The sequence below is a fragment of the Lissotriton vulgaris genome, chromosome 8, assembly GCF_964263255.1.
Source record: "Lissotriton vulgaris chromosome 8, aLisVul1.2, whole genome shotgun sequence".
In the NCBI taxonomy this organism is placed as follows: Eukaryota; Metazoa; Chordata; class Amphibia; order Caudata; family Salamandridae; genus Lissotriton; species Lissotriton vulgaris.
In genome coordinates this window covers 1,564,452,264-1,564,478,813 of record NC_141696.1, presented here as the reverse complement: position 1 = coordinate 1,564,478,813, position 26,550 = coordinate 1,564,452,264, and the positions used below count along the sequence as shown (strand labels likewise).

Here is a 26,550-nt window from a genome sequence, read left to right as displayed (position 1 = left end):
CCACCAAAGACTGTACTACAACCACCACCATCACTTCTGTGAGCACCCAAGGGGCACTAGTGAGGCCACAGGGGAGCACTGAACACTGTAAATGCTCTGAGCCCACCTTGAACCGCAGGTAACACCTGTGGGTCTGCAGGACGGAGATATGAAACTAGGCGTCCTCCAAAGCCAACTCCACCAAACAATGGCCTGGATGCAGGACGGACAGAACGTGGGTGAGCGTGAGCACCTTATGAGGACAAAGTTCTAATGTAGGATGAAGGCCTCTGTCCTCTTCATCATCAGGAAAAAACAGGAATAGCAAGGAGTCCCTCTCTCTGATGCTGGGATCCACTATATGGCTCCACTGGCCCATTGAAAGTAAATATAAAGACTCCCGTCATCGTTCGTCCCTTACAGAACCAAAGAGATTCCGGAGAGCTTTGTTGATATGGTGTAGCAATGGATCTTCACTTTCAATGCCTTTATTAAATATGACAATGTGAACTTGTGGAATGGATAATTTGATGTCAATGTGCAATCTAAATGATCTCTCGGTTTTAAAGCAATTTGTTTTATAATTATAGGATACAGAAGGGTTGATTTTATGTTGCTTCTTTGGTTCTTTGAACCAAAAGAAACTTAAATCATAATTTTTAAAAAGACAATCACTGGAGCATACTTCGATTAAAACACGCGATACGACAATGGGGCGAATTCGAGAGTGTTATTTGGATTGGTATTTAATTTTGTAGACTGTGAATAGCCTGGTGTGAAATAGTCACAATGTCATTAAGCAATACTAAATTTTGCAAAACATAACCAAAGGGCTGTGGACGAGAAATCTCCCCCATCCCGCTCAGCCTTTCCCACTTGACATCTCTATACCTCTCTCGCTCTTCCTTGTCCAACTACACCCCCTTCTTTCCTCAACGATTCCGCCCTACATCACCTCAACCTTCCGCCATCTTAGTCTTCCCCGTCAAACTCATCTTCTACAACAGACTCAAGTAAGAACACAAACACAGGGCGATAATCGCGCTCTCACCTTGACTTGGCCAACCTTCGTGATTGTGGTCGTCTTCAGGCTTTCAATCACACTGACGAGCAGCTGGTTGCTGGTAATCTGACCAAAGTGTATCCTAAACAAGGCCAAGAAGAGACATCAGATAGGAAGGGCTACGTGCAAGAGCTCACTCTGTCGTAGCAAAGACCAATGTTCCATAGAAACAAAATGGGCAAACATCTGGAATGAAGGGATGTCTGTACACAAAAAACATAGGAACTGTGATGTCACTCGCAACATACAATATAAAGGAAGGAGGTCCTTCTTAATGAACAAGTTACTTACCTTTGATAATGATATATCTGTAAGAAACAGTAGTTAGTATTAGATTCCTTACCTTAGAAAATCTCCAGGCGTCAGACTGGATCCGGAAAATGTTTGCGTAGCAGTACCCTTGCGCGTCGGTAGGCGTCGTCTGCGGCTCCGCGTCAGTCGTCGGCGTCATGATGACATCGTCGGAGTATTTCGACGCCGCCTACGCGTGCTGACGTCAGTTCTTAGACACAGCTTTTCCGCGCCAGAAACGCAGAGCCATGTTAAAAACCAACACTGGTGCCATTGAAACTAGGGCCCTGGAAGGGGATGACCTTAACCCTAGATATCGATTCGCAGAACGGGGAGGATGGGTGGGGCGGCAAGGAATCTAATACTAATTACTGTTTCTTAGAGATATATCATTACCAAAGGTAAGTAACTTGTTCATCTGAAAGAAACAGGTTAGTATTAGATTCCTTACCTTAGAATAGATACCCCAGCAATACCAACCCCGGTGGTGGGTCTGCGAACCAATAATCACATCAGAAAGTGCTGGAGGACGGAATGGCCAGAAAAGCCATCCCTCCGGACTTGGCTGTCCAGGCAGTAGTGTCTTGCAAACGTGTGCAGTGATGCCCATGTAGCTGCCTGACAGATATCCTGCAAGGGGACTCCCCTACCCAGGGCAGTGGTAGCCGCCGTGGCCCCAGTGGAAAGGGCCCTCAGCCCAAGAGGAGGCTCCTTCTTTGCCAAGGAGTAACAAACCTTGATACACAAGACGACCCACCGAGAGATGGTCCTCTTGAGCACCGCCCGTCCCTTCTTAGCGCCCACGTAACCAACAAAGAGTTGGTCATGCACCCGGAACTGGCGAGTGCGATCGAGCTAAAACGAGAGCGCACGTTTTGAGTCCAGACGGTGGAGCCGCTCTTCCTCTTTTGAGTGATGCAGAGGCGGAAAGAAGGTGGGCAAGGTGACAGACTGCCCGATGTGGAAGGCCGTGACAACCTTGGGCAGGAAAGAGGGCTTAGTCCGCAATACAACCTTGTCCGGATGGACAGAAAGGAAAGGAGGTACATGGCGACCAGGAAAGCAGTCTTCAGAGTAAGAAGGCGGAGAGGACAGGTGTGAAGTGGCTCAAAGGGAGCGCACATCAGATAGGTAAGAACCAGGCTCAAGTCCCACTGAGGCATCACAAACGGAACAGGTGGAAACGTGTGTGTGATGACTTTCAGGAAACCAGTTGCAATAGGGGACTTGAACAAAGAAGGTTGATCAGGCAGCCTTAGAAAGGCTGAAAGGGCAGAAAGGTAGCCCTTGATAGTGCCCAGAGCAGAGCCCTGCTGGGCAAGAGAAAGAAGGAATGGAAGAAACTCAGAAAGAGGGGCAGAGAGAGGATCCACAGCCTTTGCTGTGCACCATGCCACAAATCTGTTCCACCTGCAGGCGTATACCGACTTTGTGGAGGGACGCCTGGCTGCCAGAATAATATTACAGACTTCAGGAGGCAAGTTGAATGGCCTCAACTGTCGCCGCTCAATCTCCAAGCATAGAGGTGGACACTGGACAGGTTCGGGTGGAGTACAGTCCCCTGCTGCTGCGACAGAAGGTCCTCCTGAAGAGGCAGACGAACCGGGGGATCGACTGACATACTGAGTATTTTGGGATACCCGTACCTTCGTGCCCAGTCTGGAGCCACAAGGATGACTTGGGCTCGGTCGCGTTTGATCTTCTTCAGCACTCTGGGCAGAAGTGGTATAGGCAGAAAGGCGTACAACAGACCGCAACTCCACTCGCGATGAAAAGCGCCTCCGAGCGAGTGCCGCCTTGGAAATTCCAACGTGCAGAACTGATGACATTGCGCGTTCTCTTTGGTGGCGAATAGATCTAACCAAGGCTCTCCCCACTGCAGAAAGAGACCTTGCGCCACGTCCGAGTTCAGACGCCATTCGTGATCCATCATGCACCGGCGGCTGAGTTCGTCCGCCCTGGCGTTCAGAGAACCTGCCAGGTGTTGAACCACCGGGGTCACGCCCTGATGTTCCAGCCATTGCCAAAGACGCAGAGCCTCCTGGCCATGACCCCACCCCGCCCTGTATGTTGCAGTACCACATGGCGGTGGTGACGTCCGTGAACATATGCACTACACTCCCCCGGACAGAGGGGAGGAATGCCTTCAGTGCTAGACGAATCGCCCATAGGTCCAAAAGGTTGATATGGAGCCGGGACTCCGCCGGAGACAAGAGGCCTCTGATCTCCGCTCTCCCATGTGGCCTTCCCAGCCCTGGAGGGAGCGACCGTCACAACCACGTGCTCCGGTTGGGGAAGGGAGAGGGATCTGCGGCAGACCCAATCGCGGTCCTTGAGCCACCACTGCAGCTGTCTCGCAGTGCCCTCCGAGATCAGGACATGGTCTGACAGGTTGCCCTGATGCTGGGCCCACTGAAACTTCAGGTCCCACTGCAGAGCCCGCATCCACCATCGGGCGTGATGCACCAGAAGGATGCAGGAGGCCATCAGCCCTAGAAGCCGCAGTGTCAATCTGTCCGAGACTCGGGATAAAGGCCGAAAGATTGGAATCAGAGCCTAAATATCCCGAACCCGCTGTTCGGGAGGATAAACCCGAAACTGCGCCGAGTCGAGAACCGCTCCGATGAAGAGGAGCTTCTGGGAGGGACACAGGTGTGACTTCGGCACATTGATGGAGAACCCCAGCTGATGCGGGAGGTCTGCCGTCGTCTGGAGGTGGCTGACGACTGTTTGGGGCGAGCCCGCCTTCAACAGCCAGTCATCGAGGTAGGGGAAGACTGAAACCCCAACCTGCGCAGATGAGCTGCGACCACTGCCATCACCTTCGTGAACACCCGTGGGGCGCTGGTAAAGCCGAAGGGGAGCACGGTAAACTAAAAGTGCTCGTGACCTACCGTGAACCGCAGGTAGCGACGGTGGGCCGGCAGGACGGGGACGTGGAAATACGCGTCCTGCAAGTCCAACGCTACCATCCAGTCTCCTGGGTCCAGGGCAGATAAGACCTGAGCCAGTGTCAGCATTTTGAACTTCTCCTTCCGGAGGAAGCCGTTGACGTTCCGCAAGTCCAAGATAGGGCGTAGGCCCCCTTTGCCCTTCTTGGGAACCAGAAAGTAGTGGGAGTAGCAACCACACCCTACTTCTGGCCCAGGAACGCGGTTGATGGCCCCCTTGGCCAAGAGGGCCGTAACTTCCTCCTGCAGAAGTCGCAAGTGATCCCCCGACACACGGTGGTATTGCGGTGGCATGGCTGGAGGGGTCGCCTCGAAGGGGAGGGAGTAGCCCCTTCGGATGATTTGCAGCACCCACCTGTCCGATGTGACAGTGCGCCAGTGGAGGAGGTGATAATTGCAAAAATCACAGTTGATGGACAGAATGCAGAACAATGTCATACATTCACCCCAGTACAGAGATCTGGGCCTAAATCCATCGTTTTTTGGCACTCCACACCACCCCAGTTCAGACATGGCCATATGCAAATCAGTCTGACCCTGTGCCTCATGGGAACAGTCCAGCCCGAACTGCCAAGCCATGCCTCCCCTGGACCGGAAACAAGCTTCAGAGGACCGGTTTCTGGCATTCCAGCCGTCTTCAGCCCAGCTTGCTTGAATACAGTGGTGTGGAGAGCATAGGACTCACGTCTGAGCATACCCATTCCACTCGGGGTGACAATTGCAAAAACCACAGTTGATGGACAGAATGCAGAACAATGTCATGCAGTCACCCCAGTACAACGATCTGGGCCTAAATCCATCGATTTTTGGCACTCCACACCACCCCAGTTCAGACATGGCCATATGCAAATCAGTCTGACCCTGTGCCTCATGGGAACAGTCCAGCCCGAACTGCCAAGCCATGCCTCCCCTGGACCGGAAACAAGCTTCAGAGGACCGGTTTCTGGCATTCCAGCCGTCTTCAGCCCAGCTTGCTTGAATACAGTGGTGTGGAGAGCATAGGACTCACGTCTGAGCATACCCATTCCACTCGGGGTGACAATTGCAAAAACCACAGTTGATGGACAGAATGCAGAACAATGTCATGCAGTCACCCCAGTACAACGATCTGGGCCTAAATCCATTGATTTTTTGCACTCCACACCACCCCAGTTCAGACATGGCCATATGCAAATCAGTCTGACCCTGTGCCTCATGGGAACAGTCCAGCCTGAACTGCCAAGCCATGCCTTCCCAGGACCGGAAACAAGCTTCTGAGGACCGGTTTCTGGCATTCCAGCCGTCTTCAGCCCGGCTTGCTTGAATCCAGTGGTGTGGAGAGCATGGGACTCACGTCTGAGCATACCCATCCCACTCGGGGTGACAATTGCAAAAACCACAGTTGATGGACAGAATGCAGAACAATGTCATACATTCACCCCAGTACAGAGATCTGGGCCTAAATTCATCGTTTTTTTGAACTCCACACCACCCCAGTTCAGACATGGCCATATGCAAATCAGTCTGACCCTGTGCCTCATGGGAACAGTCCAGCCCGAACTGCCAAGCCATGCCTTCCCTGGACCGGAAACAAGCTTCCGAGGACCGGTTTCTGGCATTCCAGCCGTCTTCAGCCCGGCTTGCTTGAATCCAGTGGTGAGGAGAGCATGGGACTCACGTCTGAGCATACCCATCCCACTAGGGGTGACAATTGCAAAAACCACAGTTGATGGACAGAATGCAGAACAATCTCATACATTCACCGAGGCAACAGTCCAGCCCGAACTGCCAAGCCATGCCGTCTCTGGACCGGAAACAAGCTTCTGAGGACCGGTTTCTGGCATTCCAGCCGTCTTCAGCCCGGCTTGCTTGAATCCAGTGGTGTGGAGAACATGAGACTCATGTGTGAGCATACCCATCCCACTCGGGGGATGGTGGACCCTGCCCCCCATTGGCATTACATGGGCCTGAAAGCACGGACTAGGAGGGTTTTGAGGCGGATGCTGCGGGGGCATGTGTGGACTGGCCTCGCCGTTGTCCCCGACCGCCACCACAAGGGTTTCCACGGCCGCCACCGCGTTGGAAATTAGTTTGAGGTGCGTGGCTGGCAGCACATGTGGGGGCGCCCCTTCCTTGGCCACGAAAGGAGCGAAAGGCACCCGTTTGCTGGCGTGGGCCCAAGAGGCCCAAGGACTTGGCCATAGCCCTGGAGTCCTTAAAGCGCTCAAGCGCATGGTCTGCCTTGTCGCCAAGAAGGCGCGGCCATCAAACGGCATGTCCATGAGAGTATTCTGGACATCGGCCGCAAACTAGGCGTGGCGACGAATCGCCACCGTCGTTGCCATCGTTCTGCCCAGTGAGTCGGTGGTATCCAGCCCACACCGGATGGAATAGCGTGCTGCATCTCGACACTCCGCAAGGGCTTGGGTGAGTTTAGCCTTTACCTCCGTCGGGCATTGTGGCAGCATGTCCGCGACCGTGTCCCACTGATAGTGGGTGTAACGGCCCAAGAGGCATGCGGTGTTGGAAGACCACAGTCCCAAACTCAGGGAGGAGAATACTTTCTTGCCGTATTGCTCATACCTCTTGGATTCCCGATCAGGTGGAGCCGACGGGAATGCGGTCTAGGAGTTGGAGGCCTGGATGACCAGGCTCTCGGGGTGGGATGGGTGGACAGGAAACAAGGGTCGCCCGGGGCCGGGCGGTGGCGTCTGGCCACGTTCCTATCTACAGGCGGACCTGTAGTGGGCTTGGACCAATTGCCCAAAAGAACGTCAGTCAAGGCCTCATTAAACAGCAGTAGAAGCTCAGCCGAGCTTGACTGCGGTTTAAGGACCTCACGGCCGCGATGGGGAGCTCAAGGCCCAAGGCCTTGGCCGCCCACGTCAACACCACACTGAAGGCTGCCCTCTCCTCCGTAGCCACGGTAGGGGGTGAGACAAAACCAGTGTCTGGCGAAGTGTCCAGACCACTGGCATCCCCAAGTTCACCTGTCCAGTCCTGCTGGGACTGACACTCATGTGTCAGAGGGTCCTCAGACCCCTCCCAATACTCATCATCACCCATTTTCTGATAATCAGGGTTGTCAAATGATGGGGCCGGCTCATTGAAGTAAAACTCTCCAAGCAGCGTCGAAAGAGGCGCCCAGCGGCGCCGTTCCGACGCCGGAACCGGATCGAGGGACGCATCGGGGACGGCATCGCCCAATGGCGGTGCCAGAGGTGACACCCTAGGGACCGGCGCCGGTGAGGTTGACAGGTCAACCGGTGACGATCCAGATCCGGAAGCGGATCCAGCGGGGCCCGAAGGCGCCGGGCCCGAAGGCATCGGCGGCAAAGCACCCGCCGGCATCGGGGCCGAAGCACCTGACCGGCTAGGGCCCCCAGACGGGTCCCGCTGGGCCCGAAGGCGCCGCGGAGCCCGTCGGAGGAGAGAGGGACCTCATGGCCATGAGGAAGCACTCGATCTCCTCCGGCGTCGCTTGCTGCCCAGGGACCGGAGGGTAAGGGGCAGTCCCGATGCCCGCGACTCCGGCGGAGCCGCATGGGCGGTGTCACCCAAACCCCCGGCCGCGTCGCGCGAGCGTCGGGAGTAGACGGAAGAGCGATGACGTCACTTCGACTTCTTGTGCTTACCGGACGACTTTGAGCCTGAAGAGTGATGCCGACTCCCGGAGCTATGATGGCTCCGACCCCGCGACCAGTCCCTCGACCTCTGTCCGGACCGGGACCTCTTGCGGCACAGGGCCGACTGCCGGAGCTGGAGCCGCTTGCGGGACTGCTCCCGCCTAGCTTTGGAAGTCGGCAGTCGGGGCAGGCCTTGTCGTCGTGGTCGACGCCGAGAAAGTCAAGACACCGGCGGTGAGGGTCGGTTTCCGACATCAGTCGGTCTCAGTCCTCAGAGGGCTTAAAACCTGGCATCCCTACCTTCACCGTTCGGAGTCTAAGACTCGAAAAATGATCAAAAAAGATCATAAAAAGTTTAGTAAAAAATGACTAAGGTACCACTTTTTACGGATCTGTGCTGCTGGCGCAGAAAAAAGAAGAACTGACGTCAGCACGCGGAGGCGGCGTCGAAGTACTCCGACGACGTCATCACGGCACCCACGACGCCGACGACGGACGCGGAGCCACAGACGACGCCTACCGACGCGCAAGGTTACTGCTACGCAAAAATTTCCGGATCCAGTCTGACGCCTGGGGATATTCTAAGGTAAGGCATCTAATACTAACCGGTTTCTTTCAGATATGGCAATAAGCTTCTTAATTCATTTTCTGACTTTATTCTAAAGTGCATTATGAACAGAATATCATAAAGTTCGTAAGAGCTTTAATGGGCATGAAGAGCCAAATAACAACATTTCTGACCGGATACCGAGAATGAGGTCTTACTACCAGGAGCAGCTACTCTGTGATGACTACTACTGACCACGGTTTGAGACAGGCTCTCTGTAGCCGGTGGCCACTGAAGTCTTCAGGATCAAGAGCCAACAGGGGCAGGTACTTTCTCTTCTCGTTGAGAGGAAGCCTCGGATCATTTCCAATTTTGCCCATTGCCCAGGGCAAAAACATGCCCAGGATGAGACCTTACGTTGGGGACATGTAAGCACTTTAACCCACCCATAACCTTAGCCAGCATTCCACACGTTAAAGTAAGGATAGCGGATAAATACCACTTAAAGCATTAAAAGTTCAGCCAAACAATCGAGAAATGTACTGTATTACATTCTTAGACCTAAATCCTTTTTCAACAATTTCTCGTGCATTCCCTTGCACGAGAAATTGTTGAAAAAGGATTTAAAATATCAGGTTAACCAAGGAGGATTAGTGTAAAAGTTTGAGTGAAAATGGATAATGAAGAAGACTAATGATGCAGATGCAGATGGAATATAAGGCTGTTGCTTCTGAAGTGGGGCTAAAAAAAAGCCCCACAGATATGGCCTTTTATGAGTTATGCCAACACCTTAACCTTTAGGAGAAGTGCAAACTGCTTAACATGATGCAAACACTCCTAGGATTCAAGCCACCACCTTATGATGTAAGGGAGCATGCCAACACTTTATCCTAATAGAAAGCATGCCAACACTGTCATCATTTGGGAGGCATGATGATACCTTACCCTTTACGAGAGATGCAAAGACGTTACACTTGTAGGAGGCATGCCGGTACTTAACTTCCTCTGAGGCATGCCGACATTCACTCACCGGAGTACAAAGAAGAGGCAGCGGCAGGTCCGCTCCAGTTCAAGCCCCAGCTGGATGTATTCCTTAAAGAGCGTGAGCAGGTCCGGGACATACGAGAACGGCAGCACCAGCAGAGACTCCTCCAACTCGCTGAAAGCGTAGAGAGGGTTAATGCAGGTTAGGTCTACTGTAAGCCCAGGTGCCAGAATGACCTCAGTGTTAGATCCGAGGACATTCACAAGTGTTCAATATCATAAAACAAGAGACATATGTACCAAAAACAGGGTGCAAAGAATTCAGAAAGGTAGTGGGCACCATCAAACGCCTCAGATGAAGAGTAAAGGGCATAAATGAGAGACGACAAAGCAAGACATTGTGAATTTCACTCATTATACAGTAAGCACAGGCCTCACTCATTGCCATTTTGCCACAATGGCTGGTATTTCTTAACAGGATCGACAGCGCAGGAACTGGGCTAAGCGCTCTGAGCTGCTCCAGAGTAATAAGGTACCAATGAATATAAAAACTTCAAGCTTAACAAGAGGACGGGGGTGAGGGGATTTGCATCAACTATTGGTAGCAACGCCCAGCCATCCAGGAACCTGAAAACAGACAAAAGATTAGCAATCTCTGCATTTAATTACTAAAGGGCTGAACAGGGAGACCTAAGGGGCTTGGCTATCTGTATATACTGCATTACTGTGCAGCAAACCTTGTATTCTCTCTGCCTACTTTGGTAAGTGAGTGCACTTCTTTTTTTTACCAGAGGTCTTGCAGTCCAGTCACAAAGCCCACAGGTGTCTTCATTTCACAAATTTTACCTGCTAGGAGCTCCACCCCTAACCCTCAGGCCCCACTAGAAGGTACCCTGGGCCCTCAGGCCCACAGCCCTCCTCTGAGACATTTGACATGCCACTGATCTTGCTTAACCTCCACCTTGACTGCATTAGTCCTCTTTCGACATCACTCTCAACGAGGGTTTGAAATGAATTGCCATTCGTGTTTCATTACCCTCGACTCACACACTTAATTTTCCTGCTCCTTTCCTCTGAACTCCCCACTCTCCCCTATGCCAACAAAATATCACCTGACCGCCCTCGTCCTGCCAACACTTGGCCACCCCTCCCTCAAAGTGCCTCCTACTGGTGGATGCCAGGGAGGTCTGCAAAAAAACCTACTTTATCACTAATCACCTTCACTTCACTGCTATAACGAGGACTCCTACTGAGATAATAGTAACCTCCTTCACGTAAAAACCCTTTCCACGTCCCTCAGAGCACGCAAGATGTCCTAGATTCAATTAACCCATAGCAAAACAAACCTCTGCATCCACATACTGAACCACTCATCTACTGTATCCTGATCTCCTGGGGTTAGTCTTTAAAACACACAAACTCGCTCTTGAACCCTTCCCTTATTGGCTGCGGAGCTTCACCTCTTTGCTGGTTCCTCGAATCTGACCTCAAAAAGGACCAGCAGAAGCTCCTCCTGATGCACTTATTGCCGATCACATCCTCATATAGACCCGATCCTAGAGTGAACTCCTCGATCAGGATCATACCTGCAGCAGTCGGAAGGCCTTGACCACTACCATGCCCAGAATCCTCCGCCTAGGGGCCGGTTGGATCTAGGCTCGTTCATGCGAAACCCCAAGGAGATCTGAGCGTGGTTGCTGTCCTGAGAAGGTTTGTGACTGAATGCGGTGAGTCCACCTTGAGCAGTCACTCATCGAGATACAGGACTACATGCATCCACGACATCTGAAGATGAGCTGTGGCCACTGCCATCCCTTCCATAAACACTCCCAGGGCTGAGGCAAGGCTGAAGACCGGCACGGCACATTGGATGTGTCCCGACCGCGCTGTGAGCTAGTGTCTATGGGACTGCAGGACGGATACATCAAACGAACGGTCCTGCAAGTCCAGTGAGCCCAGTCGCCTAGTTCCAGAGCAGAGATCATCTGCACCAGATCCAGCATTTTTAAACTGTTCTTCCTCATAAGGGTACGCAAAGGCTGGAGGTTCAGTATACGGCATGAGGAAGTAGAATGAATAACACCCCTCAACCCTTTCTGAGCCCGGCACATGCTCGATGCAGGAAGCTGGCTCTTCACGTGATATATCAATGATACCATAAACCGTGTACAGAGTCCAGGGGTTCCCTTATGAGTGGACAGGGCTTGCTATGCAATCCCAAAGGGCTCTATTAGGGTGTAGCGTGGATGAGCAGTCTCAGGCTTAACACAGAGGAGTGTAAGACATCTGAGAACACACAATCATCAACAAATGACACACAACCCAAGAAGAAGATCCACACCAATTTATACAAACAGGAAGTATCTTTTTATAAGTTTAAGCGTCAGAGAGAAATCGTTCAGGTAAGGAATTTTTTTAATACAAATCTCTTTCAGTTCAAAAGGTGAACACAGGGCAATTTTTGAGTTCTGCAATGTTCTCCTATGGAAGGAAGAACAAGTTTTGCAAACAGGTACAGTACAGCGACTTACGGGGCCAATCTCCAGGAGTTGAGGTGAGTGACGGGCAAGGTCCAAGGCAGCACCAGCAATACATCACCAGAGACATGGGGGCAGCCGTGGGAAAAACAGCGCCGGGATCCCAATGTCATTCTATTGAGACTGGTCTCTGTGGGGAAAAAAGGCTGTAGGCTCTGGTTAGGGGGCTAGTGGGGCTGGACCACCAGGGGACTCAGGCCTCACCATGGTCGGGGTTGTAGGGCCAGCTTTGGGCCTCTTCTCCACAGCACTGGGGCAATGAGTGCAGAGATGCCCATAGATGTTGGGGTTTTCCTTACCAGAGCAGTCGCGGTAGAGTGGGCCTAGAGTGCAGAGGCTGCAGGTGACATCGGAGTGTCCAAGAGAGGTGAAATTTCGATGGACTAGAGCTCTGGAGGGGTGGGGGACCTTGATGACACCATTGGCCCACTTCAACTCGGGCTTGGAGAGACGGCGTAGTGGTGGCTTCAGGTGTCTGGAGTTGCTGTGAGATGCAGGGAACAGTTCCGCTGGCCCACAGAAGGTCTTGGTTCTTTATCGAAGGCAGGCAGTCCTCCCAAGTTTCTAAAGTCAACAACAGCAGGGTCGACTTTGATGCAGTTTTCGATGAGGGATGCAGACAGGCTGGCAGGACTGGTACCAGGTCAGTTGCTTTTTCTCTCCTCTCTGCTTTTGCAGCAGCTCTTCTATGTCCTCTCTTTTTTTAGGTCATCAGGTGCCAGGGGCTCCCCTAAATACTGAATTATAGGGTTTTAGGGGAGTGTAGGGTAGTAGCCAATGGGCTACTGGTCCTTAGGGTCACTACTCTCTTTATATGACCACTTCCTGTGGGAAGTGGACATAACCCTGTCCCAGTGTTTCTAAGTGTATCAACACAAAGATGGCTACTTCTGAAAAATCTTGCACACTTCAGTGTAGCCCATCTTAGGGGTGGTACTAGCCTGGAGGTGGCACGCCTACCAGATTCGCAAATTTTCGCATTTGTCCAGGTGCCAAAGGGGTCCTGGTCAAAAGGGGGGCGGCTTCCTCTCCTGTGAGGGGGGCGGCTTCCTCTCCTGTGAGGGGGGGGCGGCTTCCTCTCCTGTGAGGGGGGAGCGGCTTCCTCTCCTGTGAGGAGGGAGCGGCTTCCTCTCCTGTGAGGGGGGAGCGGCTTCCTCTCCTGTGAGGGGGAGCGGCTTCCTCTCCTGTGAGGGGGGAGCGGCTTCCTCTCCTGTGAGGGGGGAGGGGATGGCGGCTTCATCTCCTGTGAGGGGTCAGGGGGAGGGCGGCTTCCTCTCCTGAGAGGGGGGGGGGGCGGCTTCCTCTCCTGAGAGGGGAGCCAGACTTGCATTCCAAAGGCGGCAGCTCTTTGAAGTTTGCTGGCCTAGAGAGGCTAATCAGCAGGTCATCCCACAAGAGGGGGTGTTCCACCTTCTTCCCGGACAGACTTTTGTTCTGGGCCTCCTGAGAGCAGATGCTCTCACCCTAGGAGATCAGAACCATGTTTCGGGTGTCAGGCCATCAGAAACCAGTCATTGAGCGCCCCAGATTCTGGTAGGTTTTCAGGGGGCACTTGTAAGGTGCCAGCTGGGTGCATGTATTGGGAAATCCATCACTGATATCAGTGTGGGTTTATCAATACTAGATTTATGATACCAAACATCCCTATCTTCAGTGAAGCTGTCATGAAGCTGGGGAACTAGTTTTCACCAGTGTCCAGCACATGTTTTAAAATGGCTTCCGTGTCCACTTGTACTGGCAGTATTAAGACTGACCAGCACAGGGGCATATCTGTTCATCCAGGTATGCATTCACATGTAATATTCAGCACTCTGCTCTAGGGCTGTCAGGCCTTCTGTATGGGTTACTTACTAATACCACAAGCAGTTTTTGGCGGCATGGCACACCGGGATATTGTGTTTTCACTTTTGTCTGCACAAAGACATGCAGCCTGCGATAGAAGCCCTGTATGCGCTTGGTGAGGTCCCTTAGGGAGCCATCATTCATGCTGCTGCCCCTAAGGACCAAACCCTCTTCAGTACCTCGGGCCTAAGTACCAGAGGTAACATTTACCAGGGACTTTCAGAGAGTGCTGAAGGTTTTGCTCATTGGCAGAACAATTGCACAGTTTTTGGGAAAGAGCTCTGGCACTGGGGACCTGGTTAGCAGGAACCCAGTGCACTTCCAGTTGAAATCACATCAGTTACCAGGCAAAAAGTGGGGGTAATCATGTCAGAGAGAGGCACTTTCCTACCCTTGATGGCACCTTTAGTCAGCAGGAGGTTGGCTTCTTGCGTGTGATCTGGAAAAAATGATCACGTTGGAGTGGAGAAATGAGAGGTGGGATTGATTGATTAACAGGCGGTGGCATAGTAAAATCCACTGGTCTGATGTGATGGATTCCAGCAGGGAAGGAAATCTACCCTTAACTGGCTGGTTGGGGGACTGTGAGGGGAAATCAAAGTGTCTTGGGAACGGCTGCAACAGGGGCGGAAGAGTTAGGGCACTGGTGTCCCTGCTGCAGTGAACTGCCTTGGCTGCCACTGTGACCTCTGCCCTGACAGGACTGAGTTTGCTGCTGCATCTGTTTGGAACAGGGTGGGGGGACGCTGCTGGTAAGTCAGCCCTCTGGAATATTTTATTTTATTTAATTTAAAAAGTTTTAGAGTAACATTTTCTATATTGCTGGTGGAATTGTCTTGTGGGGGACAATAACCCAAATGTTTGACCTTCTTTGCACCAAGTGCGGAGTCAACATTCTCTCCACACAGACTAGATCGGTCACCAGGCAAGTCTGTAAGGAGGATTAGACATACCATGAAAACCTGGTTGATTACATCCAGATATGCTTTCTAAGCACTACTCTGGTGCCAACAGCACAACCTATGTACTTGGTGGTCTCCAGGCCTGGAAGCAACACATACTTTGCTGCGTCGTGTCAGTCTAGGCCCATTTCAGCCAGTGAAGCCCCGAGGACCTCCGGATCAACCTGCATCATTTCCGGGCCAAGTCCCACGAGGCACAACGCATTCAAAGCCAGCTGAGAAAAGCATTTTCTTGCAAAGGCTTCACTATATATCGACTTCCTGTCGGGGCGTAAAAGAAAACTTTTTGATTGAATATTTACTGAAGCTCCACAACACACGGCATGGTTTAGATTAAATGCCCATCTGAGTCTCCAGAAGGGCCTTGTTAAACTGTAGAAGTGTTTCAGATGAAATTGGATTCAGTTGAAGAATTTTGGTCAATACAATTTTTCAGAGTAGGCAAATTGCAAATTTAGGACTTCTGCTGCTTTTCGTACAACTACAGCAAAAGAGGCACCTTCTAGCATTGGTTCATTCTCTGAAGAGGTATGAAGCGCACCAGCATTTTGCAAATCTAAATACAGCCCTTCATCAGTATAATGAGGGAGCAGATTGCCCGCTCCCTCGTCATCCTCCGTGTTGCGAGGAACATTAGCTATGCCCGGGACAGAATCGGAGTCGAAACCTAAAACGTTCTCTCGTTGCTGATAGTACTGGAAGTCAAGGGAAAGGCGGCATCCCACGGCCAGGCTGAACAAGCACTGGCCACATAGGACCAGCAAAGACGAACTTCTGTTCGGAGTCAGAGATCCGGTGTAAGCCCAGGTGGCCTCAATAAAAGCTGCAAAGTACTGCAGATGGATAATGACAACCTGAGGAATTTGTGGCACCGAATCGAGGAGCCCTTTCTGTGTGGCGCTTGTGATTACTTGCCTGATGTCACGTAGTGGGATGGGGTTGAAGCCTGCTTGGCGTTCGTGCACTTATGGCACAATTGCAACGTACTCACTTGAAGACTTCAAGCGAGATTGGAAGCGGCCCCACAAACAGGACTGTGACCGCTGGTTAGAACACATCTTCTTATGCATGGAAGGAATATGCTACTTACCAGTATGCATCTGTTCTTGGCATGTAGGGCTGCTGACATTCATATCTGTGCATAGATCGCCGCCTAGTGTTGGGTCCGGATGATTGCACATTGTTGTCCTGGAAGAGTCTTCGAAGTATCACGAGATAGGTGGCTCCTCCCCTGGACTACAGTGCGCTGGGCATCCTCTCCATCCCCAGATTGTTTTTTGCCATTATGGCAGAGATGGAGTATAGTATAGTAAGAGATGGCCATGCCAAAGATAATGCAGCAGCTGCAACAGGCACCGGGGAGGCGGGTGGGCGATATGAATGTCAGCAGCCCTACATGCCAAGAACAGATGCATACTGGTAAGTAGCATATTCCGTTCGAGGCATGTGGGCTGCTGAATTCATATCTGTACATAGAATAAATAGCAGTTACCCCCCTACCGGTGGGTGCCCGTGCCAGCTGCAACAGTCTGAAAAAGAATTCTGAGAACAGCCTGACCTACAGCAGCTTGCTGTTTGGAATGTACATCTACCCAATAGGTTTGGTAAATGTATGTATGGTTGACCATGTGGCTGCTCTACAAATTTCGTGTAAAGGAATATTTCCTAGGAAAGCCATGGATGCCCCTAGTTTGCGTGTAGAATGCGCCCTAGGGGGAACTGTTAAGGTGCGTTTTGCCTTTAAGTAACATATCTGAATACACTTAACGATCCATCTGGCTATACCTGATTTAGAAATAGGGTTGCCTTTGTGTTGTGGTGAGAAAGCAACAAACAACTGTTTTGTCTTTCGAAATGCCTTAGTTCTATCTATTTAGTAAAGCAGAGCTCTTTTGACATCTAGAGTATGCAAGGCCCTTTCAGCAACTGTTTGTGGATTTTGAAAGAACACTGGCAGGTCTATTGATTGATTTATATGAAAATGGGATACCACTTTTGGCATGAATTTAGGGTTTGTTCTGAGAACTACTCTATTTGCATGTATTTGAATGAATGGCTCTTGAATAGTTAGGGCTTGCAGCTCACTAACTCTTCTAAGTGAAGTAATGGCAATAAGGAAAGCCACCTTCCAAGTAAGAAATTGTAGTTCGCATGAGTGTAGTGGTTCAAAAGGTGGTCCCATAAGTCTGGTTAAAACGATGTTTAGATTCCAGACTGGTGAAGGTGGGTGCCTTGGGGGAATTATTCGTTTAAGTCCCTCCATAAATGCTTTAATTGCTGGCACTCTAAATAGTGAAAGGTGTTGCCTGTTTTGGAGATATGCTGCTAACGCAGCTAAATGTATCCTGATGGATGAGTAGGCTAAATTGCAACGTTGTAGGTGCAAGAGATAGCAAATGATATTTTGTGTCGAAACGTCTAATGGGTTTAGGTCGTTGTTACTGCAGTAATTGACTAAATGTTTCCACTTTGCTGCATAACATGCCCTAGTAGTGGGTTTTCTTGCCTCTTTGATAATATTCATGCAGTCTGGAGGCAAGTTGAGGTATCCAAATTCTAGAATTTCAGGAGCCAGATCGCCAGGTTCAGCTGTTGTGGATCTGGGTGTTGGATCTCTCCATGGCTCTGAGTTAGAAGAGCGGGAGTGAGTTTCAGTCTTTGATGAGGCACCACTGACAGTTCTAGGAACGTTGTGTACCATGGTTGCCTTGCCCATGTGGGAGCAACTAGGATTAGCGTCAGTGAATGTTGGCGTATTTTACGTGCCACTAGCGGTATTAATGGAGCTGGGGGAAAAGCGGACGTAAATTTGCCTGACCAGTTCATCCATATTGCATTGCCCTGCGACTGCGGATGTGGGAACCTGGCAGCAAAGTACTGGCATTTCGCGTTTTCGCTTGTGGCGAACAGATCTATCTCCGGTTGTCCCCACTGCCGGAAGAATGGTTGGAGCACATTGGGGTGAATCTCCCATTCGTGCATCTGTTGACTGTGCCTGCTGAGCAGGTCGGCTGTTTGATTGTCCTTGCCTGGGAGGTGTTCTGCCATGAGAAACATGTTCCTTTGAATGGCCCATTTCCACACACTCTGAGCTAGATGCGATAGTTGTGGGGAATGTGTTCCTCCCTGTTTTTGAATATAATACATAGCTGTCATGTTGTCCGTCCGGATCAACACAGTGTTGTTGCATAAGTGTTTTTTGAACGCTTTTAGAGCTAGAAAGACCGCCGTCAACTCTAGCAGGTTGATGTGCATCTTTTTCTGTTGTACAGTGCATTGACCCTGGACTGTACCAATGGCGCTTGTATTAGCCAATCGTCCAGGTATGGGTACACGTGAATGTGCTATCTCCTAAGATGCGCCGCCACTGTTGCTAGGCATTTTGTGAACACCCGTGGAGCTGTTGTTACACCGAATGGCAGGACTTTGAACTGGTAGTATTGTCCTTGAATTGTAAACCTGAGATACTTTCCGTGAGCAGGGTGTATTGGTATATGAAAGTATGCGTCTTTGAGCTCTAGAGTTGCCAGGAAGTCTCCCTGCTGTAGCAGTGGTAAGACTTGTTGCAGGGTGAGCATGTGAAAATGTTCTGATAAAATGTACTGGTTGAGGAGCCTGAGGTCCAATATTGGTCTGAGAGACCCGTCCTTTTTGGGAATGAGGAAGTATAGTGAGTATACTGCCGTTCCTTGATGTTGTAATGGGACTGGTTCTATGGCCCCCTTTAGCAGCATATTGATGACCTCTTGCTGCAATAATGTTATATGGTCCTTTGACATTGGACGGTGTACTTGTGGTATGTTGGGTGGTGTGGATGTGAGTTCTAGGCAATAGCCATGTCGGATAATTTGCCTGACCCACTTGTCTGTAGTGATGTTTAGCCAGACTGGTAGGAACTGTTGTAGCCTTCCCCCGACCGGTGTTGTATGGTCTGGAGGTAGTGCCAGGAAGTCACGGTTTGGTATTAGTGGAGGATCTATTGGTATTGCTTCCATGACCTCTGCCTTTGTTATTATTTCCTCAGTATCCACCACGATTTGTGTTTTTATTGTATGTGGATTGCGTATTACTTTTGTATGTGGAGGATTGCTGCAATGTGTTACCTCGCGCTCCTCCTCTGTAGTTGGAGCGACGAAAGGAGCCTCTGTGTTGTTGGGACTGAAGGGCCCCCATTGACTTTGCAGTCTCAGTGTCCTTTTTCATTTTGTCCAGATTTGAGTCAACTGCTGGACCAAACAAAAAATCTGAATTGATTGGCTGGTTAAGAATTGTATTCTGGACCTCAGTCTTAAATCCAGATATGGGAAGCCATGCATGTCTCCTAAGCAGTACGCTTGTGTTGATAGATCTGGCAGCTGTGTCTGCCGCGTCTAGAGCACACTTAATAGAGGCATTGGTAATGAACTTTCCCTCCTGTACAAGTTCATTGGCCTGCTCTTTAAAAGGCTCAGGTAAGTGTTGGAGAAGTGCTTCTAAGCTGTCATAGTGCGCTCTGTCTTATCTAGCCAACAAGGCTTGAGTATTGGCAATTCTCCATGAGTTTGCTGCTTGAGCAGCTACTCTCTTGCCTGATGCCTCTAAAACCTTTGACTCCTTGTCAGGAGGAGGAGCCTCTCCAGTAGTTTGAGAATTTGCACGCTTTCGTGCGTTTGAGACCACCAGTGAGTCCAGAGGCAGTTGTCCCCTAATATAAGTAGGGTCTAATGGTGCAGCCCTATACTTTTTTCAATTCTAGGGTTGACGACGCGTGCCCTAGCAGTGTCTTTGAATATGTCATTTGCGTGCTTTAGGACCCCTTTTAACATGGGAAGTGCTTTGCCAGTCTTTTCTGATGTTGCAAGAGTATCAAACAGAAAATCTTCCTCTATAGCAGAGGTCTTCAAACTTTCTGATGCCGAGACCCCCTTGTAAAACCTTTTTAGGGGTAAGTCCCCCTTCCGACAAAAGTTTCTAGAAACTGGTACACCTCATCAACTTTTGACAACCATAAATGCGCCTGTTAGACCTCATCACATCCATCCATCATTCATCCACCCACACTTTCACACATCCATCCATCCTTTCATCCTTACACCCATCCTTCATCCATCCAACCTTTCATCTTTCTATCCATACATCCATCCTTTACCCTCCCAACCTTCAATCCATCCACCCATCATTCATCCACCCACCTTTTCACACATCCATCCATCATTCATCCATGCAACCTTTTATCCATCCATACATCCATCCACCCCTTCATCCTCCCATCCATACATCCATCCTTCATCCATCCACCCTTTCATCCATACATCCATCCACCCACCCTTTCATCCATCCATCCATCCATCGATCCACCCATCATTCATCCCCCCACCTTTTCACACATCCATCCATGCATCATTCATCCATGCAACCTTTTATCCATCCATACATCCTTCATCTGTCCACCCTTTCATCCTTCCATCCATCCATCCATCCACCCTTTCATCCATCCATCCATCCATCCATCCTTCATCCGTCCTCCCTTTCATCCTTACATCCATACATCTATCCTTCATCCATATATCCTTCACTCATCCGCCCTTTCATCCTTATATCCATCCTTCATCCATCCACCCTTTCATCCTTCCATCCATTCATCCACCCACCTTTTCACACACCCATCCATCATTCATCCAGGCAAGCTTTTATCCATCCATACATCCATCCACCCTTTCATCCATCCATCCTTCATCAGTCCACCCTTTCATCCTTCCATCCACCCTTTCATCCATTCATCCACCCTTTCATCCTTACATCCATACATCTATTCTTCATCATCTATCCTTCACCCATCCACCCTTTCATCATTCCATCCAAACATCCATCCTTCATCCATCCACCCTTTCATCCATCCATTCACCCATCATTCATCCACCCATCTTTTCACACATCCATCCATCCATCATTCATCCGTGCAACCTTTTATCCATCCATGCATCCTTCATCCATCTGCCCTTTCATCCTTCCATCCATCCACTCTTTCATCCATCCTTTCATCCATCCATCCATCAACCCTTTCATCCATCCATTCATCCACCCACTTTTTCATCCATCCATCCATCCTTCATCCTTACATCCGTCCATCCACCCATCATTCATCCACCCACCTTTTCTATGCCTCTCTCATGGGAGGGCATCTCTGTGCCTCCCTGATGGGGGCGGGGGACGTGTCACTGGACCCACAGCTCCAGGCGCGCAATATCCATTGACCTGAAAGGGCTACACTACAGCCTGCTCCCCCAGCCCCCCTCGCCCCCCCCCCCACTTCCCCTCCTCCCCCAGCTCAAAACGGATTCAGGGACACACACACACACACAGCCACACCCGAGTACTTGACAGGTCTTTAAAAGACCTTTTACTTGTTAATGAGTCTTTGATGTTTTTCACACCTCGGTGTGAACTAGGCCTCCACGGTGAGCACCCTCGATCAGCCCAAGCCAAGAACTGCACTCCGACAGAATCTGCGACCCCCTTCCAAGGACTCCACGACCCCCCTGGGGGTCGCGCCCCACAGATTGAAGACCTCTGTTCTATAGGATCTGCATGCATTTCTACATTATGGTAGAGCGCTGCTCTATCTATTAATGAGTTGAATGCCACCGTGTCTTCTGTAGGTGATGGCTTAGCTGGGTATGCAGGTGTGTCTATAATGGGTTGAACCTCATCAGGGTCTGGGTCGCCCCACCATGGTTGTGAATTGGGGTCTACATTTGGGTTTTGTGGATATCCAAAACCAACATCTGTGTCATGATCTACATCTGGGTTGTAGTCAGAGCGTGTAGGTGAGTATGGTGCATATGGAGTAGTAGGCATAGCTGGAGAGATAGGCTCGAAAAGAATAGGAGAGGTTGCACAGTCTCTTTTCTTTTTGAAGTGGAATAGTAGAAAAGTCTTCAGCAGGCACTGGTCTTTTCTTCCTCTTGTAAACAGTCACTTTCCCAGTATTTGGGTCAATATATAGTTTAGACTGATCTTCTGTAGAGGGGTCAGGATGGATGATCTCTTCTTCCACAGTCTTTGCCTAGGTGCCAATGTTTTTGGTTTGACCTTCTTCGGTTCGAAGCTTTGTTTCGGTTCGACCGTTTTCGGTGCTGTGATCTGCTTTTGCGATTTTATGGGCAGTGTCTGTCTGACAGGTTTTGTCGGTACAACGTCTTTTACTGGTTGCACCACCTTTTTTGGACCAATTGGTTTTATTAGCTCGACAACCTTTTTTCGGGATTCCTGGCTTGTTCGGCTGTACAGGTGTTCTTGGAGCCTGTGGCTTCGGCTCGATGCCCTTCTTTGGATCGATGGGCTTCGGCTCGGCGCCCTTATTCGGATCGATGTGCTTCAGCTCGACCGTTCTTGGTTGGTCTACTTTCGGTTTCTTTTTCGGGTCGACGACTGGCTTGGGCATAGCCCTTTGCTTTCGTAGACCAACTTTTGCCCTTTTTCGGCTGTCGAACTGGATTTGTTCGAGTCGATAGCCCTTGGTTTTGAAGGTTTATCTGGAACGCTGGCCTTCAGCTTGGCGCCCTTTGTGTTTATCCCCTTCGGTTCGACGATATTCGGTCCGAAGACTGTTGTGTCGATGACTTTCGGTTTCGATTGAACCGGTCTTGGATTACGTGTTTCAGAAGGCTCTTTTTGTATATTCTTAGCCGGGCTGAATTGCGGGGCTATAGAATCAGTGTTTAGATCTTGACTAAGGCCTATTGGCGATGCCTCTACCTGAGTCTCTGATATAGGTGTAGTGTCTGTGTGGGGCGTTGTACTCACGGTTCGCCCCTCGTTGTCATCGGAGTCGTCCTCGACAGCCACGATGTCTTGGTCGTATTCATCGACCTAGACGATGTGTTCTTCCTCGTCGATATAATATTCAGAGTTGTGCTCGGAGTCTTGCTCCTCTTTGTTAGACGGACCGGGAGGGTCGGCCAAGTATAAGGGGAGAGGTCTCCAGGGAGAGCCGTCTCCAGCGATCGTACAGACAAGTAACTTCCCCCTCACAGACGGACACCACACAAGGATAAGGTTAAACAATACTTTATCAGCAATTCTTCGAGTACGGTTAAATGGTACAAGGAGGTCTGGACTCAGGGGTCCCCTCGGTTCGAGTCTCTGGTGGGGAAAAGGGGTAGCGGGACAGTCTTGTTACCAAATGGGTGGATGGATAGCTCTCAATCCTCGAGCTCGGCGTTCTAGATGATCGGGCCGCGGCGGAGCCAGCAGGTCCCGAGATGGTGGACGGTGGCGACGGTCCGCGGCGGAGCCAGCAGGTCCCGATGAAGATGGAGGTACAAACGGTCCGCGGCCACGCCAGCAGGTCCCGACGACGATGAAGGTTTACGGAGGTTGCGGCAGCGCCAGCAGGCAGGACGATAGTTCACAAGGTAGGGCTACGGCAGCGCCAGTAGTCCGTCAAGGATGAGTTCTTCTCTGCGTCTTTCGACTCCAGGATACAACTGCCTTCCTGCTCTGGAGCTGCCCCAGTTATAGGGCTGTTGCCCTTTGATGTCCGGACCCTCGCACTTGGAGGTCGGGAGGTCCGGGATGAGGGAGTCCAGACACCCAGCAGGGGGGTGGAGCCAGCGCCCGGGGGAGCTGGGGGCGAGCGGTACCTGGCGGGGGAGAGCCATCGACACCTCTTTCTCCCATTGACATGCCAAGTAGTCCGCTCACCTCCTGGGTGGATGGTGGTGCCGGGATGTCTGAGACCTGGCCAGGCCCAGGGTTAGGGTCGATCGGAGGCCACGCGGCCTCGTGGTGCAGTATCCAAGATGGCGCCCAGGTCGGGCGCGCGGCCCAGTAGTGGATCGGGCCCAAGAGGTCGAGATGTTCAGAGGCAGGGGTCCCGGAGGGGACGGAAAACGTGAAGGGGTGGTGTGTAACACTTGAGGGACCGGGCTCGGGCCTGGTCGGGCAGAGGGGGAGCGGGCCCTTCATGTGGCCTGTCCAACATGCGTCCCCCCCAGCTGAAGGCGGGGAGAGTCACCCATCCTCTTGGGGACTCTCCTCGTCGAGGCGGAAAAAGCGTGACAGGCCATCCGCGTTGGCGTGGTCTTGCCCAGGTCGATGTTCCACAGTGAAGTCCATCCCCTGTAGGGAGATGGACCAACGTAGTAGTTTTGGGTTCTCCCCCCGCATCTGCATCAGCCACTGCAGGGGTCGATGATCGGTCTGTACCCGAAAGTGTGTGCCAAAGAGGTAGGGCCGGAGCTTTTTGAGGGCCCATACCACGGCGAAGGCCTCCCTCTCGATGGTGCTCCAGCGTTGCTCTCGGGGCAGGAGTCGCCTGCTGATGAAGGCCACTGGCTGATCAAGGCCTTCGGGGTTCAATTGAGACAGGACCGCCCCAATGCCGTGGTCAGAGGCATCCGTCTGGACGACGAATTCCCGGCTGTAGTCGGGGGCCTGGAGCACAGGGGCGGAGCACATGGCGGCCTTCAGTTGTTCGAAGGCTGTTTGACAATCTGGGGTCCAGTTGACCTTCTTTGGTTGATTTTTGGACGTGAGTTCTGTGAGGGGCCCCACTATGCTACCATAGTCCTTCACGAACCGTCGGTAATAGCCCGTGAGTCCCAGAAAGGCGCGTACCTCGGTCTGGGTGATGGGGGGCTGCCAGGACTGGATGGCGGCGATCTTGAGCTGCAGAGGGGCCACCAGGCCGCTTCCCACCTGGTGTCCGAGGTAGGTCACGGACCCCTGACCAATCTGGCATTTGCTGGCCTTGATCGTGAGGCCAGCTCGCTGAAGGGCCTGTAGCACCTCTTGGAGGTGGTGGAGGTGGTCGGACCAGTGGTGGCTGTATACAGCGATGTCGTCTAGGTAGGCGGCACTGAATCCTTCGAGTCCGGCCAAGACCTGATTAACGAGTCGCTGAAACGTTGCTGGGGCATTCTTCATGCCGAAGGGCATGACCTTGAAATGATAATGGCCGTCAGGAGTGGAAAACGCAGATCGTTCTTGGGCCCGGGGTGTGAGGCCGATCTGCCAGTAGCCCGCCGTCAGGTCGAAAATGCTGAGGTAGCGGGCAGCTCCCATGCGGTCGATTAGTTCATCTGCCCGGGGGATGGGATGTGCGTCTGTTCTGGTGACTGCATTCAAGCCCCGGTAGTCGACGCAGAACCGGAGTTCTGGTGTGGTGCCGGGGGTGGCTGCTTTGGGGACCAGTACTACTGGGCTGGCCCAGGGGCTGTCTGAGGGCTCAATGACCCCGAGCGTGAGCATCTTGGTTACTTCTTCTTGGATGCAGGCCCGTACCCGATCTGGTACGCGGTAGGCCCGGTGGCGGATAGGGGGGCTGTCCCCCGTGTCCACGTCGTGCACACACCAGGAGGTGACACCTGGGGTGAGGGAGAACAGGCTGGCGAACTGCAACAGAAGGTCTCGACATTCTTGGCGTTGTTCCAGGGTGAGGGCCTCCGAGAACCGGACCCCGTCCACGGAGCCGTCTTTCTCCCGAGTCCGTAGGAGGTCAGGGAGGGGTTCGGAGTCTTCTTCGACTCCATTATCTGTGGCCATCAGGAGGCTGAGTTCTGAACGCACGAAATGGGGTTTCAGTCTATTAGCGTGGAGGACCCGGAGGGGGTTCCGTGAAGATTCCAGGTCGATGAGATAGGTGACAGGGCCCTTGCGCTCGACTACTTTGAAGGGCCCCGTCCACTTGTCTTGCAGGGCGCATGGTTCGGTGGGAGACATCACCCATACTTGTTGGCCGGGTTCAAATTCGATGGAGGAGGCATTTCGGTCATACCACTTTTTCATGTCCTCTTGACTGGCCTCCAAGTTTGCTTTTGCCAGCTCTCTGAACCGTCGGGTCTGGTTGCGGAGGGTTAGGAGGTATTTGAAGACATCTGGAGGGTTCTTTAGAGGGGGCATTTCCCAGCCTTCTTTGACTAGGCTGAGCGGCCCGCGCACAGGGTGTCCATACAAGAGTTCAAACGGGCTGAAGCCGAGGGACTTCTGGGGGACCTCTCGATATGCAAAGAGGAGGCACGGCAGTAGCACGTCCCACTGGCGACGGAGGGGCTCTTCCAACCCCCCAATCATCCCTTTGAGCGTGCGGTTGAACCGCTCAACGAGTCCGTTTCCTTGAGGGTGATAGGGGGTCGTGAATCGGTAGGTGACCCCACACTGTTGCCAGAGGGACCTCATATATTTTGAAATAAAGTTCGTGCCTCTGTCGCTGACGACTTCTCGGGGGAAGCCCACACGGGAGAAGATCTCCATCAGGGCCCGGCCGACTACCGGGGCTGTCACAGTTCGCAGGGGAATAGCCTCGGGGTAGCGGGTGGCGTGGTCCACCAGTACCAGGATGAACCGATGTCCTTGTGCTGTACGGGGGTCCAGGGGCCCCACAATGTCTATCCCGACCCTCTCGAACGGGGTGGTGACCACTGGAAATGGTTGCAGGGGGGCTTTTAATTTGCGGCCGCTCTTCCCACTGGCTTGGCACGTGGGGCAAGATCGGCAATGCTGGAGTACATCATTCCTCATTTTAGGCCAGAAGAAGTGGGTCACTAGGCGGCTGTAAGTTTTATCTTGACCCAGGTGTCCAGCCAGGGGGACATCGTGGGCCAGATTCAGCAAGAAGTCTCTAAAACGGAGGGGCACCACTAGCACTCGACTGGCTCCCAACTCCGCGATCTTTTGTTCACTGTATAGCAGATCATTGTCCCAATAGACCCAATGTGCTCCGGAGGTATCCCCTGCGCTCTGGGCGAGGGCTTGTTGGCGGAGTCCCTCGAGGGAGGGACAGGTCTTCTGCTCTTGGCGAAACTGCT

At 51.8% G+C, this 26,550-nt stretch overlaps 1 protein-coding gene across 1 annotated transcript in view; it reads right to left on the bottom strand.

The window, feature by feature from the left end:
* The window catches only part of WDR3 (WD repeat domain 3), a 180,737-nt gene that overhangs the window by 7,257 nt on the left and 146,930 nt on the right, over positions 1–26,550 (bottom strand). The window contains exons 25-26 of the mRNA XM_086935837.1: positions 9,467–9,595; positions 1,031–1,124 (exon numbers count right to left, since the gene is read on the bottom strand). Coding sequence (XP_086791963.1) covers positions 1,031–1,124; positions 9,467–9,595 — 223 coding nt within the window. The remainder of the gene's footprint in view (positions 1–1,030; positions 1,125–9,466; positions 9,596–26,550) is intronic.